Source organism: Alligator sinensis, unplaced genomic scaffold, assembly GCF_000455745.1.
Source record: "Alligator sinensis unplaced genomic scaffold, ASM45574v1 scaffold256_1, whole genome shotgun sequence".
Taxonomy (NCBI): Eukaryota; Metazoa; Chordata; order Crocodylia; family Alligatoridae; genus Alligator; species Alligator sinensis.
This window is the reverse complement of record NW_005842139.1, coordinates 2,072,450-2,090,536: the sequence shown is the minus strand read 5'-3', so window position 1 is coordinate 2,090,536 and position 18,087 is coordinate 2,072,450. Positions and strand designations below refer to the sequence as shown.

The 18,087-nt window shown below is 43.8% G+C and overlaps 2 protein-coding genes across 9 annotated transcripts in view; one reads left to right on the top strand and one right to left on the bottom strand.

Annotated features, from left to right (window-relative positions):
- TTC39A (tetratricopeptide repeat domain 39A) overlaps positions 1-8,018 on the top strand; it is a 122,492-nt gene extending 114,474 nt beyond the window's left edge. For all 8 annotated transcript variants that reach the window (XM_025206086.1, XM_006025315.2, XM_006025316.2 and 5 more), the window contains one exon: positions 2,999-8,018. In XM_025206086.1, the coding sequence (XP_025061871.1) occupies positions 2,999-3,119 (121 nt within the window). In that variant the 3' untranslated portion in view covers positions 3,120-8,018. The remainder of the gene's footprint in view (positions 1-2,998) is intronic.
- The window catches only part of RNF11 (ring finger protein 11), a 41,813-nt gene that overhangs the window by 1,827 nt on the left and 21,899 nt on the right, over positions 1-18,087 (bottom strand). Inside the window, exons 3-5 of the mRNA XM_025206089.1 lie at positions 13,608-16,503; positions 12,455-12,537; positions 2,490-2,656 (exon numbers count right to left, since the gene is read on the bottom strand). Of these exons, the coding sequence (XP_025061874.1) occupies positions 16,332-16,503 (172 nt within the window). The 3' untranslated portion in view covers positions 2,490-2,656; positions 12,455-12,537; positions 13,608-16,331. The remainder of the gene's footprint in view (positions 1-2,489; positions 2,657-12,454; positions 12,538-13,607; positions 16,504-18,087) is intronic.

The following is an 18,087-nucleotide window of genomic DNA, read 5'->3' as shown; positions in this document are numbered from 1 at the left end:
CAGTGATTAGGACCCCGGACTGGGCAGCCTCTCGGAGAGAATGTTTTTAATAACAAAATCCTCATTAGGAAGCTTAGTTGAAAGTGTTTTGATGCTTTCACTTCATGCACCCAAAATGGCCCCTTTTTTTCTTTTCCAAGTCTATATTTGAAGGAGAACAAAACAGCAAACAAGGTCTGGATATGAAAAGTCCAGGACAACTCATTCTGCCCAATCTTTCATCCCTTGCTACTCAAGGACTGTCCCCAGCATGTGCCTTGAGTCAGCAGCTCCAAAAGCCCAGCCTGGACATGGCAGCAGTGTAGTTAAAACATGTCATAAATGCTTAGAAAATATTTAAAGCTTATTTGTTTGAACATGTGGCTCCACAAGCATTGGAGCGGGGGAAACGAGCTGAGAAGCATGGCATCCTGTCACCATTTGAAGCCAACAGGGCTGTTTTGGTCTCTGGGCCGGTGTAGCAGGACAAGTTAACACTGGGGCTGTCTTCAGCCTGCTTCAAAAGAGCTGGACAGCAAGCAAAGGTCGCCGTCTTCACCTTGGAAGGAAAAACCACCTGTAACTGAGTGTCTGTGACTTCCAGCCTGAGCAGTGTGTTCCTGCCAGGGGCTGTTTCTGTGCTGCGTGGACGTGTCCTTGACTTCCCATGGGAAGCTCTTTCAGCCTTCCCTTTGGAACAGGTACTGCGGTTTCCTAAGAGTGGGGTAAACCCTGCTGATGCTGATCCACGTCCTGTCGAATACAACATTCATTCTAGACACCTCCAAAACAAAACTGCCTGTCTAACTACATCTGGTGCTCCTAGGGGGTTAGCAAAGCACTTGCTTTTTGGTTCACTGTGCTGTTGCTTTCAAGGGACGAGAATACTTCACAGCGGAGTCAGAATCGTGGTAGGTAGATTCATTCTCAACATTTAACCCTGCAGATGCAAAGGCTTTCTATATTCCCAGCTTGGAACTGGAAGTTTCCCTTTAGCCACCAGAGGGAGAACTGGCCGTGTCAGGTGGTTTCCAGCCCAGCAGCTTCATGTTTGCAACTCTCAAGTGGAGATGAGTGCACTGCTTGCCAAATGACGCCAGCTTTGACTTAAATCTGTATGCACAACAGACTTGAGTGGTGCAGCTGTGGAGAGTGTGGTAAATGAGGAACATTTCAGGCAGCTTGACAGTACCTAGAAACACTTCCGTTGATATTGCCATCTGCTGCAAGCAGCATTCTTAGCGAGGAGAGGGTGCAAGTCGGTGTGGTTGGCACAATCAGGGTAATGCAAATACACGGGCATTTGAGATCAGCACGGCAGCCTTGTGGATGGCACAAGCAGCACCTAGCTTATTGGTTAGGTTTCAGTTTGCCGCAGTGGGGAGAAGTGGGGTGATCAGGCTGTCGTTCCTCCTTTCATGTCGGCCCCACGCTCCCAGGCTGGCTGTCAATTATTCAAGCAGCATTTGAATGCTTTTGAAAAATACAGAAACTGCTTAGGACTTCATCTGTAACCCCCAAATGTCAAGTAGCTTTTGAAAGGTAAATGGCCATGCTCTTGACCTGCCAGGACCCATGTTCTGTATTTGTCCTGCAGAGTAGAGGCGGCGACACCTAGAACAGAGCTGTACGTGGATGGCCTCCCTGGACTTTACCTCTCAGGAGAAATAAATGCACTCAGCTCACTGTGAGTTGCTGTAACTGGCTGGAGCCTTGCACATGTGCTGCTGGGAGCAAAATCCACAGGCCAGTCCGTGGCACCGAGTCAGGCTCTGGGCATGCAGAGGGGAAAGGAATCTGCCTTTCCCTTCTAGGCTGATGGGCTGCTCCCTGCTGGCTGTTTTACCTCAGTAGCCGGAGCAGCCTGCGCACCTTCCTGCAGGCCCCTGCCCTGACTCCCATAGCAGCAGACCAGGCAGCCTCGCTCAACCCCCTGCACACCATGCACTCAGGTCTTCTTGAACAGAGCAGTGGATTTGCCCCCATTGGTTTGGAGATCGCAAATAGCTTTTTGTATCTCTGCTTAAAATATTTCTGTCCTACTTGGGTCTCCTCTTGGTTCATCTTTTCTCTGCCACACTGCAGATGGGTAAAATCCAGGCATGAAGTGGTGAAGTAAACATGCAGTATGTCAGGTTCCTTCTGCACTTTGGCCACGTTCCTTCCTTAGCCGTGGCTGTCCTTCATTACTGTAGTGCCTTGATTCACTCTTGCAGTTCAGTTAGAGCATGACAGTCTATGCTCCAAGTAGCTTGCATGATGCAGGAGCTCTGGTCTCGGTGACTGCACATTTCAGCTCTTTTTACTTGAGCTCTCACCTCTTGTAGTCTGCTGAAGAAACTGAAGCAACCTGAGGAAAGTAGCATTGGGAACACGTCTTCTCACATCCTCACACACAATGTCAAAATTTAGGCTAAGACCTTAAAAACAATCCTCACCCATGTTACACTACATATGAAAATCTAACTGGATTCTTCAGTTAAGTTTGATTCTCTCGCTAGGGTTCCTACCTGTAACAATGTGCTTGACTTCACGTCCGTATCTACGTGTCCTGGGTAACAGCGCTGAAATTCTTGGCTTACATCTGTGCAGCAAAACGGTTGTGTTCCTGTCCTCACCTTATTAAAATTTTGTTAAGATTACAGATGCTTGGCTTCATAGTAATGTCGAGTAAAATCTGGAAAATAAAATAAATCTGATTTCTAGGCATAAATTAAGTTGACACTATGGATATTTAATGTACACTTAACATTTTGATTGAGTGGAACAGATTCGATTTCTTATCAAACTATATTTTCCCTGGTAATTGCCAGACACTAGTACTACAAATAAAAGCACAGAGCTGCATTGTTCTGCTAAGCACACATGCCTTGTATTTTAGAGTAGGCAACAAAGGAGATGGTGAGAACAGGCTTTTCTTGCTGTCTGCAGTTGTGGTGTTTAGTACAATTAATATAAAGATAAGCAGAAAATGTTTAGAGCTGGTATGTTTATCAGAATGGATCTGCTTTTGTTGTAGACAAAATTACAAGAATTATTCCATGGAAACGAGGACACATTTCAGAATTCAAGCTGCCTTGCACCAAGCCAGATCAGTCCCAGAAAATGGAGTGCATTCTGGAGCCTCGGCGGTGTTGTAACGTTTCCTTCTTTGATGGAGTTTGTCTACAGACTTTGAAACACAAAATTACCGAGACGTCAGGGTGAATTTTTTTTCCCCTGCTTCAATCTCAAGCTTGTGTTGAGAGACCGGGACATTTGAAACTTTAAATTGAATCTGGTACTGTACATCACAGCGGGGAAAAAATTCAAATTGAATCCTAACTTCTAGCAAAGATGTCTTTTCCCTGCGTGGCTTTTGGCATCCATGTCTGTAATTCATAATTCATATGTGTATTTGATTTTTAACCGTTTACAGATTTGCTTAGTATGCTGGAATATGAAATAGGACAATGAAACAAGCCTTTTTAGGTTCGTTGGCTTTTGATCTTTTATTAACATCTGTTTGAATTCACACTGCTACTGCTGTAAGAAAGGAAATGCCAGTCTCTCAGCTGGTTAGCTGGAATAGTGTGAGGACATCCAAGGCCAGTTTTTTCAGATTAGTTTAAGGCGCACAACAGTGAGGAGGCTTTGAATTTCGGGCATGTCCAGTTCTTTGTGCAAAGCCCTTTACCAGCTTTTCTCTGCAATAATTTTCTAGCTGCCAAAACAAACTTGCTAGTAAAACCCATTAAGAAACTTCTCTCTTAAGCAAGTCATTTTTTTAAATCTCAGTCTGTCTGCTACCCTTTTTGGAGGCTGGATCATTTACGGAATATCAAGAGTTTTAGGGAAAAGCAAATGAAGATGACAGTGGAAAAGAAGATCATTTCTCCTCCTTCAGCGACATTTAAAATGACAAGAGAGCTTTAAGAAACAAACCTGTATCCTTTACAGATGGAACATGACTGGAAGTTTTATCGTTAAATCTGAGTCCTTGAAGCTCACTTAAGAAACTCAGTGTTTGTTCTACTATTTGTTCAGCAGCACACAATGCATTTGCTGATAAACTCGTTCCCAGAATCCTGGTTCTTGGGCTCCCAGAACTGACGTTTCCAAAGCTAAAGGGATTACACAGTAGTTTTTCTGGTCTAGGAAGCTTGGGCTGGAGCAAAACTTCTGTAATTTTTCCTCGGTTACAAAAGGGAGCAGTAGTGCTTCAGTCTTAACGCCCCCCTCCCCGTCCCCATGTTTGCATCTCCATAGATGACTTGGCTTCGACTCTTGAAGGCAGGGCAAGGGACTAGCGCCTCAGCCAGGCCTTGTCTGCTGTAGAATTGTTGGTTTTCTGCACAAAAGGCCAGGTTAGAGTTAACCTGGTTTGAGGTGAATCCTGCCCTCTCCCAGGGGTTTTGTGTTGGGAGGGAAAGACATGTTTTTGCAGGCGAGCTCCTGCCTACCACCAGGATTACCGGGGATGAGGAGGGCCTCTAAGCTCCACAGCCCCTCTCTCTGAAGGTAGGGTCTTCAGGAAGGCTCACGTCCCCAAACATCACCAAGGGGAATATTCCCTCCTCTTCGGTCCAGGGATGGGGGGAGGTTCCCCATAACAGAAAGGGAGTCTTGACAGATTCTCTTCCTCTTCCAGAGAAGTGAAATAGTTTCCTAAAGCAAACTAATATTGTAGGGGGCAGACCCACCTTTTTCCCCAACCCTGATTGCTTGACAACTTTCAGCTTGGGCGCCTACAGCAAACGTAGAGCCTTTGTAAAAATCTCCCCCATTTAGAAGCACAGGTGCAGAATGCACTTCCTCCAAAAGCAGTGTTACCAGCTCTACGTGATCCGAGCAGTCCACTCGGGGCAGTCAGTTACTGTTTACATATTATGCATCAAGTGAAATGGAAAAAGCAGAGACTTTGCTGTTCCTTATATTTGTATACAATAAACAGTTTTGTTCGACTTCATACAGGTCACCTCTGCTTGCCATTGCGCCCTCTTCTTCAAGTAGCTTAGCAACATAGGTATATTTTGATGAGAAATGCCATGAAAATTATGATTGCTGGTGCTTTTCATAAAGCCCTCTGGACTCCAGTTCCACCTCCCAAGGGGGGCTGTAACGTATTTTTAATATTTTGCCACCTCTCAGCATGCTTGGAGTTGCCTACCAAGGGAGGTCAGTGTTTGGATCACCTAGCAAAAGCATTGGGGGAAAAAATGGAGTGTCATTCACATTCTCTTGCACATGCTGTGCAAGAGGAGGGAAGTCCTGCAGCCCAGACTCTGCTTTCCTAGTGCTCTGGGGAGATGATAATCACCTCACTTGACTCCTCAGGACTTTTCACAGGTCATTTCTGATTCAGTCTTTGCAGTCAAGGATACTTTATACTTGATCTTTGGCCAAGATATTGAGATTTGAAGCTGTGATAGTCTGCTGCTGTTGTGGATTGCCTATCATCTGAAGGCACTTTTCTTCCAGGGAACAAGAAAGGTCCATGAGCTGGTGATCTGATCCACAGTTGGAATGCACAAGATCAGCTGATAGATGAGGACAGCTGGTTGAGATGGAGTCCCTTGCAAGATGGACTTCATTCTGGGGGGCAGAGAAGAATTTTGAAGAGTTTTGAGTCCTGATGCAGGCTCCTGGGGTGTTGGTTGTTTGGTTCAGCCTGTAGAAATACTGTTGGAGTCTCCACTAATGTTAAGATCGTATACCAGCACACAGAGGTGTTAATCTGCATTAGTCTGACATCAGGCAGGAGACAGGGTGAGGTCACGCTTTAGAAGCTAGCTGCTTCAGAGAAGCAGGAGCTTTTGTAGGCACCAACCTATTTTGTCAGCTGCTATGAATAGACTGGGTGGGACTAGAAGGAGGTCCCTTCCAGCCCTACTTCACTATGCTTTCTATGATATAGATGGGAAAAGGACAGGGGAAGGAGATGCTGTTGAGAGGTAGTAAGTGGGTTTATTAGCTCAGTGAAGATGAACAAGGTAGTTAACACCTGGAGGAACACCAGAGTTCGTACGCTATGGATGCATCACTTGCATATCAGGCCATGCTTTGTGTCATATCCAGTTGGCTAGAAACTTCCCTGTTCTGGTAGACATGGACCTGACCTTGGTGACTTACACCAGGGCATCAAACATATGGTTTGTGGGCTGGATCCAGCCATCAGAGCCACTGGGCCACTGGAAGTTGTGGGGCGTGGCAAGGGGGCATTGGCTGCTGCAGACAGTGTATACGTAGGTGGGTGAGCAAGGACTCAACCCAATCCTGGTCATCCTCTGGCCACTTTGTCACCACCAAGGTGGTTCCAGGTCCTCAGTTTCCAGCCCTGCTGCTGCCTACCTGTCCCATGCTGAAGCTAGAGCTGTCACTACCATGTTCTCTGTGCTGGAGCCAGGCTGCCACCCTGGTGTATGGCACACGCTAGGAGCTGGAGCCACTACTACCACACTGGGGAGGAGCTGGAGCTGCTGCTGCCTGGGCCACCTCATGCCCTGGGCTGGATCTGGGCTGCAGGGAGCCCTGCAGTCAGAAGATGAGTTTGACACCCCTGATTTTCCCTTTGGCTGGACTGCAGCACTACCGCCTAAAAATTTGCCTCAAGCTTGAAGATGAATCCTTGATGAAGACTGTCACTGGGGACTTGGCAGACCCGCCTCTTGGGGTGGTCCATGAGCCCCCATAGGAGCAAAGGACCATTCCAGACTTCACCACCTTCTGCTCCAAGTGCTACATGCCTTGATGTCTCCTATAAAAGCACAACCGGTGATGGCGTGCGAGGCACGGCCTATGTTCTCCTTGTAGGGAAGGGGCGAGATAACCAATAACACATGACGGGGATCACCTTATTTACTGCACTACTGGAAACTGCTTGGAAACTGATTACAAATAAGGTAGAAGAACCTGAACAAATACAAAAACAACTTGGCTGCTGTCTTCTAGTCTCATTTATATACATGACTCCCGTTAAGCAACAAAAATGCGTGTTTGAAGGCATGTTCATTGGACAATGGGTTAATTAAGGAATATTTAAATCTATAATGTAGCTTAAGATACTGTCTTTGCTTCAGCATTGCTTTAGAAAAAGGAAGAAGGGACAGTCTTAGAAAAAGAGACACCAAACACATATCTTTATTTCAGTCAGTCAGTAAATCACTGCCTCTGCTAAGACTGGCCAACAGAAAGGGAGCTCACGCATTTGATAAGATGCTGCAGTGCTTTTGCTCTCCGTTCAGCAATATTTCTGAAGGCTTAAGACACATCCCATTGTTTTTGTTCTCAAAACCCTACTCGTGTACATTACTGCCAGACAAAAAGATCATTTGAAATTCTGTATTACAGCATGTTTCAGTGCGCTCGCTGCTCCTGACTCATGTTTTACAGGAAGAGTGCAGACAAGGTAAGCCAAACGGCCTTCTCTAAGTTTTTGGTTGATTCCTTTTTAAAACACAACCTTTAACCTACTTGAATTAAGAACAGTAGCAGCTGTCTCAGCTTTGTAAGTTAACAGAAGCACACTGGACAGAGACTTCTATTTGTATTTTCACTCTTCTCAGCTTTTTACTTTTAAGTGAAGCCATCTGCTTCTGGTCTGCTCTTTAAAATGACTGCAGCCTTGTGCCATGGCCAGTAGGTAGAGCTGCATTAGTTAAGCATATTTATTGGCAGAATCTGTTACTCTGAGCACTTGTGAAATCGTTGATGGTAGCATTAAAGTTTACCACCCACATGTAAAGGAAGCTGCTAGCCCAGGCAGTTTGTTTTGACAGAGTGGCTTGTTCCATTGTCCAGAGATGGATACAATCGTGGAGCTCTATGAACTTCTCATTTTTCACTAAGCCAAAATTCTTGTTATAGGGAATACAGCATAATTTGGGGGAAGATTTATTTTCACATTCTGGAGTGTTCTACCTAATTATACTGAAGTTAACCGTTACTACCTAATTCCAGTTAATAGAATCATGCCAAAAAAATGAGTCGTGCCTTAAAGTTGACTTTTTCTTCTGTCATAAGATACGCTTTTTATTAGAGAGAAACAGGGTAGAAGTAAATACCCACATGATACAACATGACTTTTCACATCAGAGATCATGACTTTGGGAAATGGATGACAAAACTACTGGAAACAAATGATAGAAAAACACCGCGGGACAGCTCATAACTTTCTGTAAGGAAAATAAAACGAAGGTTATTGTGAAAGTACTGTTTCAGAGACCACAGTGATGACAGAGATTTGATGCCTAGAGTAATTGCTAAATATCTCAAACTTCTGTACAGGCAAGTCACTGAAAAACAGTCCTATACATTTCATCTTAATACCACTTCATGGTCATGCTTACAGCGAGGGGGCTTTGGGCTAAGGGTTACTTACCCCACAGGAATGGGAGATGACTTGTCCACACAGATTTCACTCCTGATATACACATGCTGTTCCTACTGCTATTGTGCTTGACATGTCCTTCACTTCCTGCAGTATGGAAATAGTGCCAGGCCCTCACCTGCTATGTTTAGTTCCTTCAGCTGTAAGAATCAAGGTGAGCAGAGGCCTATTGAAGGAGCGATTGCAGGATCACCTGCCAGTCTTGCACGCCAGCCTGGAAGCCTACACAAGGCAATAATGAGCTCCGTGTTGCTACTCTGCCTATTTCTGATATGGGAACAATTTGCCAGACCACAGAGGGCAGAATGAGGCTACCTGGCTAGATCGGTCTCTCACTGACAAGGGTCTACCACATCTGAACACTACCTCAGACATAGGGTAACTTCTTTGATAACGTAAGACTTAACCCCAACCAAATTCCTAGCAATGGAAGAGATTTCTAATAAGTTGCTAAAATTAGGAGAGAAGCTGACTCCCCGGTAGGTCCACCTTGTTTCTCAACCTGCATGTCAAAAGTTGTGCGTCCCGAACTGCGGACTGAGGCAACAGCCAAAGAAGAGGCAGGTGACAATGCCACCTACGTACGCAGCCTCTTCCTAGGGGTGCTGAGGCTCATGGCAGTGCACAATGGCGGCTATTTCCTCCATCTATTCTGTTGCCTCAAAAACATCCTCCTTAGATTCAGCAACTACGGGTTGGTGTTTGGATGATTTCATGCATATAAAAGCTCCTTATCTGTCTCTCTGAAAATACTGCAGCATTCAAAAGGAAGGTTCTCAGTGGTAACAAGTACTTCAGGTAGGATTCCTGGAGCCTGTGGCTGGAAAGTGGTGACCATCATTCTGGCTCAGGTAGCCAGTGCACAGAGGGCTAATTAAAAAGCCTGTAGGACTGTAAGTTGTCCCTCTGCCTTAAAAGGCCTTTCAGGTCTTCTAGGGACTGTCATAACCCAAAGGTATGATTTTGTGTGTGCTTCGGCACTAGAATTATCCCCGCCAAATTGCAGCTTCGTTACACGGTAGAGTTTTCTGCTGCAGAGGAGAACCCCGGTGCAAGGAAGTTTCCCGCCTATTTGCAGCTTCCTTTGCAGAGTGCATTGCTCAAGTTGCAAGAGAAATGCACGGTGCAAAGGAGTTCCCGCCACCCGCATGCAAATTTGTGTCCCGCTATTGGCTAGTTCTAAATTATTCCCATGTGGCGGCTAACGATTGGCCTTTTAGCCGTAAAAGAGGCTTGAGCGGTTTCCGCCAAAGCCGAAGAGGACTCCACATCCATCTTGTGGGGACTCTGGGTACACGGCAGGGTAACGGAGACCCTGTGTGAGATTCAGAGGAGTTTGGTGACCTGATCCATCGCCCACCTCTTCCCGTCTTCGAGCGATAGTTTTATAAGACGTATTTACGAAGTTCCGTTTTGGTGGCGCGCTTGTTCAGGGCATCCGGAGCCCTGTTTCCATGGAGCCTAGCAAACTCCACGTGACCGTTCGTGTTGTTTTTGTCTGTAACCGCAACTCAAGCAAGTTTTCCAGCCTGCACCACTGCCATCTCCGGTGTAAGTAAACAATCTTTAAATCTACCGCTACGAGTCTGTGCCTAATTCTAGCTTGACGCGCGCCCTCTCCGACCCGGCGTGCCCGGGCTGCTGGCCACAGTCCGCGCAGAGCACAAAAAAGGGCCCGGCTCGCACCCGGCCCACACAGGGACCTCAGAAAGTCTGAACACCAAGCTAGGAAGCCCCCTCCAAAGCAAGAGGTCACAGTAAAATATACCCGATAATTTGCTTTTCTCATGCAGAGGCCTGTCATGGAGGAGACTTTCTTTCCTTCAGAAGAGGCTTTTGGTGTCCTAAGGGAGGACTTTGGGCTTTGCCAGTACTGGAGGGGAGAGAGGTTGGTAGAAATATTTGGACCTCTCCATCTAGCATGGAACTGCAACAGGTGCTGGTGCCATGGGATCTGCACTGGCTCACATGGTACAGATTTATTTGCATCACCTGCCATCCTGAAGAAAGTTGCAGCATATCTACCAGTTTATGCTGTTTCCTGTGTGTCCACTGAGCTCTTCTGGTGTTGGGGTGAATAATGCAGAAGACTTGGATGTGGTAACTGTCTGGCATCTTCATTTAGGGCTATGTTGTTTGATACTGAAGCAGTTGGTGACACGAATGTGGGCTCTGGCAGTGTGTGTCGTGTTTAGAAGTGGTTGTCAGGGCTGGCTTCAGCTTTCCTTTTGTACAGGACTCAACTTTCAACATTCTGGATGTCTGGGTCTTGGGGAAGGCTTCCATTCCCACTCCTTGAAGGGGAATTGGTGCTAGTGCTGTTCCTGAGCCCTAGAGCCTAAGAGACCATCGCTGGTATAGTTGAAACCTAGGTCTTGTGAGAAGTGACAGGGGAAAGGTAGCTTCTCAGCCAGTCGATATGCTGGCCAGATGTCTGAAGTTTCTCATGCAGTCTGCCTGGGTCAGAGGTTGCTCGAATGGGAATGTTGCAGCACAAAGGGCTCCACCTTCACCTCTAGACTTGTTCATCCTCTTGGGAAAGGACTTGCGGATGCTGCAGCCCACTGGTGTGTGGCCTTTGCTAAGGCACAGCGAAGAGGAACCGTGGCCATCACTGATCAGCACAGCACCAGCAGACGGGCGGGCAGGTTAGCGAATCAAGCACTGCCTTTCTGAGGACACCCTGAATGCAGCAGGAAGACATCGCTCTACTCCTGTCTATGATGAAAACAGCTAAGGGGCAGACTGAGTTCATCAGAAGGCAATAACTAAAAGCTTTAAAGACTTCAATCCTAAAGCAAGGTGTGGAACAAGCAATGCAGATGCTACATTCCTGGTTTCTTGATGCTGTGGGCAATAAGGAGTTGAGCTTTAAAAAAAAAAAAATGTACACTCTACCATGCACACTGCATGTGCACAGCCCAGTGGGCACTGCTTTTTTAAAAGACTTGGTATAAAGCACATGCGCACCAAGAATCTTCAGCTCCCGACTGCTCAACCTGTTGCAGAAGGATGAAGGGAGTTTACATACTGCCAACTTTCTGCATGTTGATAGGGTTTTCCGGTGTTCACTTCCTGACCTCCCAGCCCAAAGAGTCTAAGTTGAACAGTTAAAAAAACAAACAAACCATGCATTTGAGAAAGTAAGAAGTATGTAAGTAAGATCTCCCCATCCCCTCTGGAAACTCAGAGAGAGTCTCTGGGCAACAAGCTGTCTAGGAGCTCCTTCCGCGAGTGAATGGGATTTGGAGGAGGAAGTGAAAGGCTACAGGCCCTGCTCCTTCATCTGCTGAATATGCTGGATTCATGGGAGGCTAAGGCCATCTGCACCTTTTCTCCAGTGAGTCCTGGCTTCTTGACTAGCATGGGTCATTGAAGGCCAACCTATGCCCTTCACTGATTGAAGAGTTCCCAAGACCTCAGTGCTTACAGAGAAAAGCAAACCCCATCCTGGGCTTCATCTCATCTGTCTGATTTCTACATGGCCTTCCTGCCTTCCTCTTTTTACTCAGCATGAACACCAGGCCAAACAGACGGCCCCTACTTCAACATCTTGAAGCTTGAAAAACTGTTGAAGAGTCTCACTTCTGTGCACCAGGACGTGTTGATCTAGTGATCCGGATCAGGCCCATTCTGTTGGGAGCCAGGGTGCTATTAAATCACAAAGCAAATCGTAAAACTAACTTCCGTTATAGGAATCAACTTCAGAAGGATTTCAAAATAAGTTTTAAATATCTACAATAGACTCCTAGAACTGGAAAGTGCCCTCAAGGGTCATTTAGTCCAGGTCCTCTTGTGCACACAGTTCTATTTGGGGGAGACGTGCTAGATTCATGATATACAGAAGACAAGGTATCTTTTTCATTTCCACTTTAGCTTTTCAACCAAGAACACTGCTGGTTTGAGTGTCCCGTTGCAAAGGGGCCTTAACACATGAGTAAGTTACAATGCTCGCTTCCTGAAGTGTGCTGCCCTTGCAACTTTGCGCTGCTAGAGAGATGGACAATCATTTTCACAAACACGTTTAATACAATATGCAAAGGAGAAATCACAAGAAATTTGCTACCGGTGCAAAGAGAACTCTTCCTCCTTAAATCAGAAGTGTACCTTATGGAAAATTTGCAGTTACTCTCTCAAAAGACAAACTTGGGTTTTTCTCTTTATGAAATCCTCAGCTCCATGTTCTCATCCTGAAATGGGTTTAGACAGTTAAAAGGTGACCAGCACACAACCAATTCATACGTCCCCCCCAAAGCTAAACTTCTATATGAAGGAAAATGTAATCCTTTAAAGCAAATTTATTTGGGATATTAAATCAGGGCCTCTTATGAACTTCTGGACAATTTACAAGTTTAATGAACATTCTCATGCATCAGCTTCTGAAACTTAATTGTTGAAAACACTGCAAAGAATTAGTCAGACACAAGTGGGTGTATGGAAGTGCTGGTGAGAGGCGGGTGGTATTTATCATGCATTTCTGATCATGTAACATACATGCTAGCCAAAAGTACATCTTGATGTACATAGGCCTTGATCATTAGAGTCAAATATCTGTCGTTAAAAAATCTGTGCACCACAAACGTATTTCCATCTTTGCCCCAAAGATTGCACTGCACCAGGCCAAGAACAGGAAACATCCAGTCCTTGAATACATGACGAGTGTAAGCTCTGGTATTTTAAAATCCCTCGAGCTGGAAATGTGTGCTTTATACCATGGGAGGGCTTGTCAGCTTTCCAAAAGGGGCAGCTGCTTCTAACGCAGGGAGGTTGCAACAAATTAGGATTTTTAAATTCACGGCTCTTCCTGTATAGAAAAATTAGGAAATTTTAAGAAGCTTCTAAGAGTTATTTTCTCTCTTTGAAGCCTATGTAACAAGACTGACAGTCCCAAGGAAGTCTGGTTTTATAAAACAAAAAGTGACATTTCAGTCCCAATAATGCTGAGACAGTTCTAAGTCTTAATGTAAATATAGAACCGAGTGCCCAGTAGTTTATAAAATGCTTTATGGTGTTATACATGGCTTGTGCAATTAAGTTTTCTAAAGCTTGTACTGTTTCTAAGCATCATGCCGCCACATGGCTGGTAAGGGATGTTGGTTCTACAATATTCTGTACGTGGATTCTCAAGGAACTTTAAAATTAAACATAATTACGACATTTAGTATTATGTAACACCTTGTCTTCAAAATACTTTGTAAACATTAAACTAAGGGCCACCTATAACAAGAATACAACCATGCCATATATGATGGGAGCTTACGTTAAAAATGCAAAATAGGTCTAGGCTGAAAGAATCCAAGTCGTATGCCACGTATGGGCCACAGTGTATGTCGATTAGGAAATGACTGTTGCAGCCAGGTTGCCTAACATAGTTTGAGATAATATTTAATTCAAAACAACATTACCAAGTAGGAAGCAAGCATTATCTTCATTTTACAGCTGGAGGAACTGAAGCCCAATGGAAATCATTTTCAGAGGTGGGGCTAGGCCCTCGGTGATCTTAATAGTGCAGTCTACCACTTCCTGTGACACAATTTGGTCCTAGGCTGATGTAAATTATTTCTAGCACAAGATTCACTTTGAAGCTCTGAATTATAAATCCAGAATTTGGATTAAGGGCCTTCAGTTATGGAACTGCAAATCTCTTACGCATCAGCATTGTGCCTAAAACTATTAAACCAATTAATGCATTTCTTATAATTGCACATACCTGCTCTAGGCTGAAGTCTGGTTTTTTTGGAATGTTCTTGTAGAATCAATTCTAACTTCAGCCCTTGACACCTTTTTGTTATCAGTTTATTTAACAAGTATTTTAATAAAAGCATAGGTTTAAGTTTCTCTTAACATGGTAAGTATATCAGCGTTAAAAGTTCAACTATATACAAAGTGCCTAGAAAAGCATTCAGCTCAGTAACCAGTCACTTCAATTCTGCTTCCAAATCTTTCATAATCAAGTCTTATAATAAATAAAGACTAATACCAAACATGAAAAAATGTTTAAAAATTGTTCATTTGCCAATTTTAACAAGGAAAAAATCGGATTATAATACTTGACAACATGGACATTACGTTTTATGTAAAAAATGCACAGAAAGAACACACATGGAATGATAAAAAAGGAACAATGGTTTACCACTGAGAATATTGCACAACTTCAGGTCTTTCCTCTCCGATTTGCTTCATGTAATTAAGTACATATGAATTCAGTAAAAACTTCTGGCAAGTTCACTGTGTAACTATTTAAATGAACCTGGTACTATAGATTGTTTTAAACACCTTTTGAATACCATATCGACTACATCTACAGTGTAGTAAAGTGTAGATTTTAGCGGCAGGGCTAATAAATAAACCAATATGCTGATTCTGTATTCTACTGACTGATCTTTTAAAATTATTCATGACAGATGCAATTCCTCTCTCTTTTAAGTACACAGACTCTTCCGAGTACTTGTGTGTTTAAATACAAATGGTTGGATCAAGGGCTCAAAATGGTATACGCAAAACAATCAAGAACATTCCCTGATTTTTTGCGGTTAACTTGAGGCTGCATCTCATTTTACAGGACTAAGACTTCTCCATGTATCAGCTTTACATCAAATGTATAAAAGTCACAGTAGAGTACATTTAAGAAAAATAAACACGTGCTAAATGGATAAAAACATTTACAGCTACAATCTTTGCTAGACTGTCTCTACCAACCACATACCTTTTTGCTTCAGAAATGTAGATATTTGTATCACTCTTACTTCAGCTGTACTTTTTCTCCTTGATCACCGCTATGAACTTCTGTGTCTATATGAATTTTGTATTCATGTGCAAAACAAAATACAGTTTTCTTATATCTGGTTTCATATCTGCTTGGTAGACAAATGTCAGCCAGCAGGACTTAACAGATACATTTCATACAGAGACCAAGATACAGTATGTTTATTCTTAATTTTGATAACCTAAGAAGAACTACAGGAATAAGAGATGCAGTATCCTTTTACTATCATCCAAGACAAGTATTTTATAGGGGAATGAAGGGAAAGGGGGGACGGTGATATTCAACAGTGACATTATATTTTGAAAATGGGACATAGTGTTCTGGATTACTTTATAGCTACGTTATCATCATGTCTTTAAGCACAGGTGTCCACCTTCAAGTTGGTAAATCAAAATGTAGATACTCAAAGTATACTTAAGTTTAAGGATCATGGTCTGATCGAACCTGAAGCAAATTAGGGAAAAACAGAAAAAAAAATACCATCAGACTGGTTTAGCATCCTCACATGAAACCATCGCTTATAGAAAATGGATAGTGCATCTCAGTTTGCTTACAAGCTAGGAGATCACTTTGAATTCTGCATAATCCTAACTGCAAACAAAATATAGCACTTTTAACAGGTTATAAATAAACTGGTTTTCAAGCGTAGAGCCAGCCCAACAATAACAATACACTATTAAAAAGACCTAAGGCAATGGATTCCATTTCCAATGGAAAAAAAAAAGAACTGTGCAAACAAGCTTAAAACTATTTCTTTGTGCCAGTGTTATAAAATGTAGTTTTTAATAAAGCCTTGACCCAGATGCCAGGAGATTGTGAATAGAATGAGAGCAAAAACTATTACTTTATTTAAGGGGAAAAAAACAACCCCTTATCTCACTTCTAATAAAATCTGATACAGGCAATTTAAACACTTTTAGCTGCTGTAACACTTTACACAATTCCTATATATGGGTGTAAGAACAAGCGTTAGAAGATCATTATATTTTTTAGGAGTGGGTCAAGGCTTTACATAAAAATAACTTCCTACTTTTTCTATAGTCTCTAAAATATTATGCATTTCTCCAATGTTTGCAGCCTTTCAGGAATTTTTAGGAAATGTACTTTTTTTGTGCATGATCTTAATTCCTAATCCCTGGCTCTTTGGGGCTGAATGACAAAGGATCAAACCCATTAAAATGGATGGTTTCCTTGACGGGTCAGAGGATAAACCCTGGCTCAGTTAGTCTCATATGACGAAAGCAGTGCTGCATCCACTGGCTCCATGCAGGAGGGGCACGTAAAGGATCTCATCAACCAGTCATCTATACAGTCCAGGTGGTAAATGTGCATGCATGGCAGGAATCGGATAGGGTCCCCATAAACAAAGTCCATCATACAGATCACACACCTGGGGAAAGAGAGGCCAGAGAAGTAGTAAGATGCTTTCCTGTTAGCCAAAGAGAAGTGTTACCCACCCTGCCAAGGAAATATGTTTGCTGAAGGAGAAGACCAGGGCCAGGATTATTCATACAACAATATTTGAATGCAGTGTATGCTCCCATCTTCCAAGATCCCAACACCATTTATGTCATCAAGAATTCAAATAAAGGTGAACTTGGAAAGGCAAATGGACTGTTTCCATAGTCTAAATAAAGAGTAGTTTGAGGAAAAATCTGCAACAAAATTACAGGCTTGCTAGCACCATGTCCAAAAAGGACCTGGGGGTTATAATTGACCATAAAATGAATATGAGCCACCAGTGTGATGCTAGTTAGCAGAGCAAACAATATGCTGGCATGTATCAACTGATGCATCTCAAGCAAAACTAGGGAGGTTGTTCTCTGGCTCTACTCATCATTGGTGAGGCCACAGGTGGAGCACTGCATCCAGCTCTGGGCACCACACTTCAAGAAGCATGTGGAGAAGCAGCTTGAGAGAGTCCAGAGAAGAGCCACTCATATGATCAGAGGCCTGAAGAGCCAGTCATACAAGGAAAGGCTGACAGATCTGGGACTGTTTAGCTTAGAAAAGATTTTGAGGGAATTTGGTAGCAGCTTACAAATATGAGCATCAGGGGCTAGGTGAACAACTATTCAGCAAAGCACCCCAAGGGAAAACCAGGAGCAACGCTCATAAACTCCTACAAGATTTCAGACTAGATATCAGAAAAAACATCTTCACAGTTCGTGTGACCATACTCTGGACTAGACTCCCAGTGAGGGTGGTGCAGGCACCTACCCTGGAGATCTTCCAAAAGGGGACTGGACCCACACCTTGCTGGGGTTATTTGACACCAGCAGTCTTTTCTGCACAGAGCAGGGGGGCTGGGCCCGATGATCTCATGAGGTCCCTTCCAGCCCTAAACATCTGTGAATCTGAGAGATGAAACTCAGCTCATTTTTTAGCTTGGGAATGGATGCACGCTCTGGACACCAAGCTCCTGTTGCCGACTTTGGAGAAACTTAAAAATTTCAATCAAAAGCCAGTATGCGAAGGTGAAGTAGATCTGCTTCTTGTACCATCAGGGGCATCACAAGTCAGTTTTCATCCTGAGCCAGTTCCTTTAATCTGCTCAGGTTGTTAACCGCTAAAGTTGCTGCTGCTCTGGGACTGAATAATGTGTCTATCCCTCTGAACAGACTCTCCTTCCTTTTGCCATCAGGCTGCCGAAACCAGGCTTGGTTCAAGAGCCTGTTGTCTGGCCTCTCCTGTAGATGACCCAGGAAAGTTCACCTGTACTTTCTGTGCAGCTGTCATTTTACCCCGTCCAAAATCTCCGTGTTCACTATTCTGTGTCAGTATGAAATGAGTGTGTTAATATCAACTCCTATTCTTTGGCATTATAATATTTTTCCCAACAGAAGTTTTCAATAGTAAATTTGCTATGGAAAAGCTGACAGCAAACTTTGCGGTCAAAAAATAGTAAAAATAGTTACAGATTAGAGAAGCAGTGGGGAAAGACCAAAGTGGTAACTCTTGTTCTCCTCTGCCA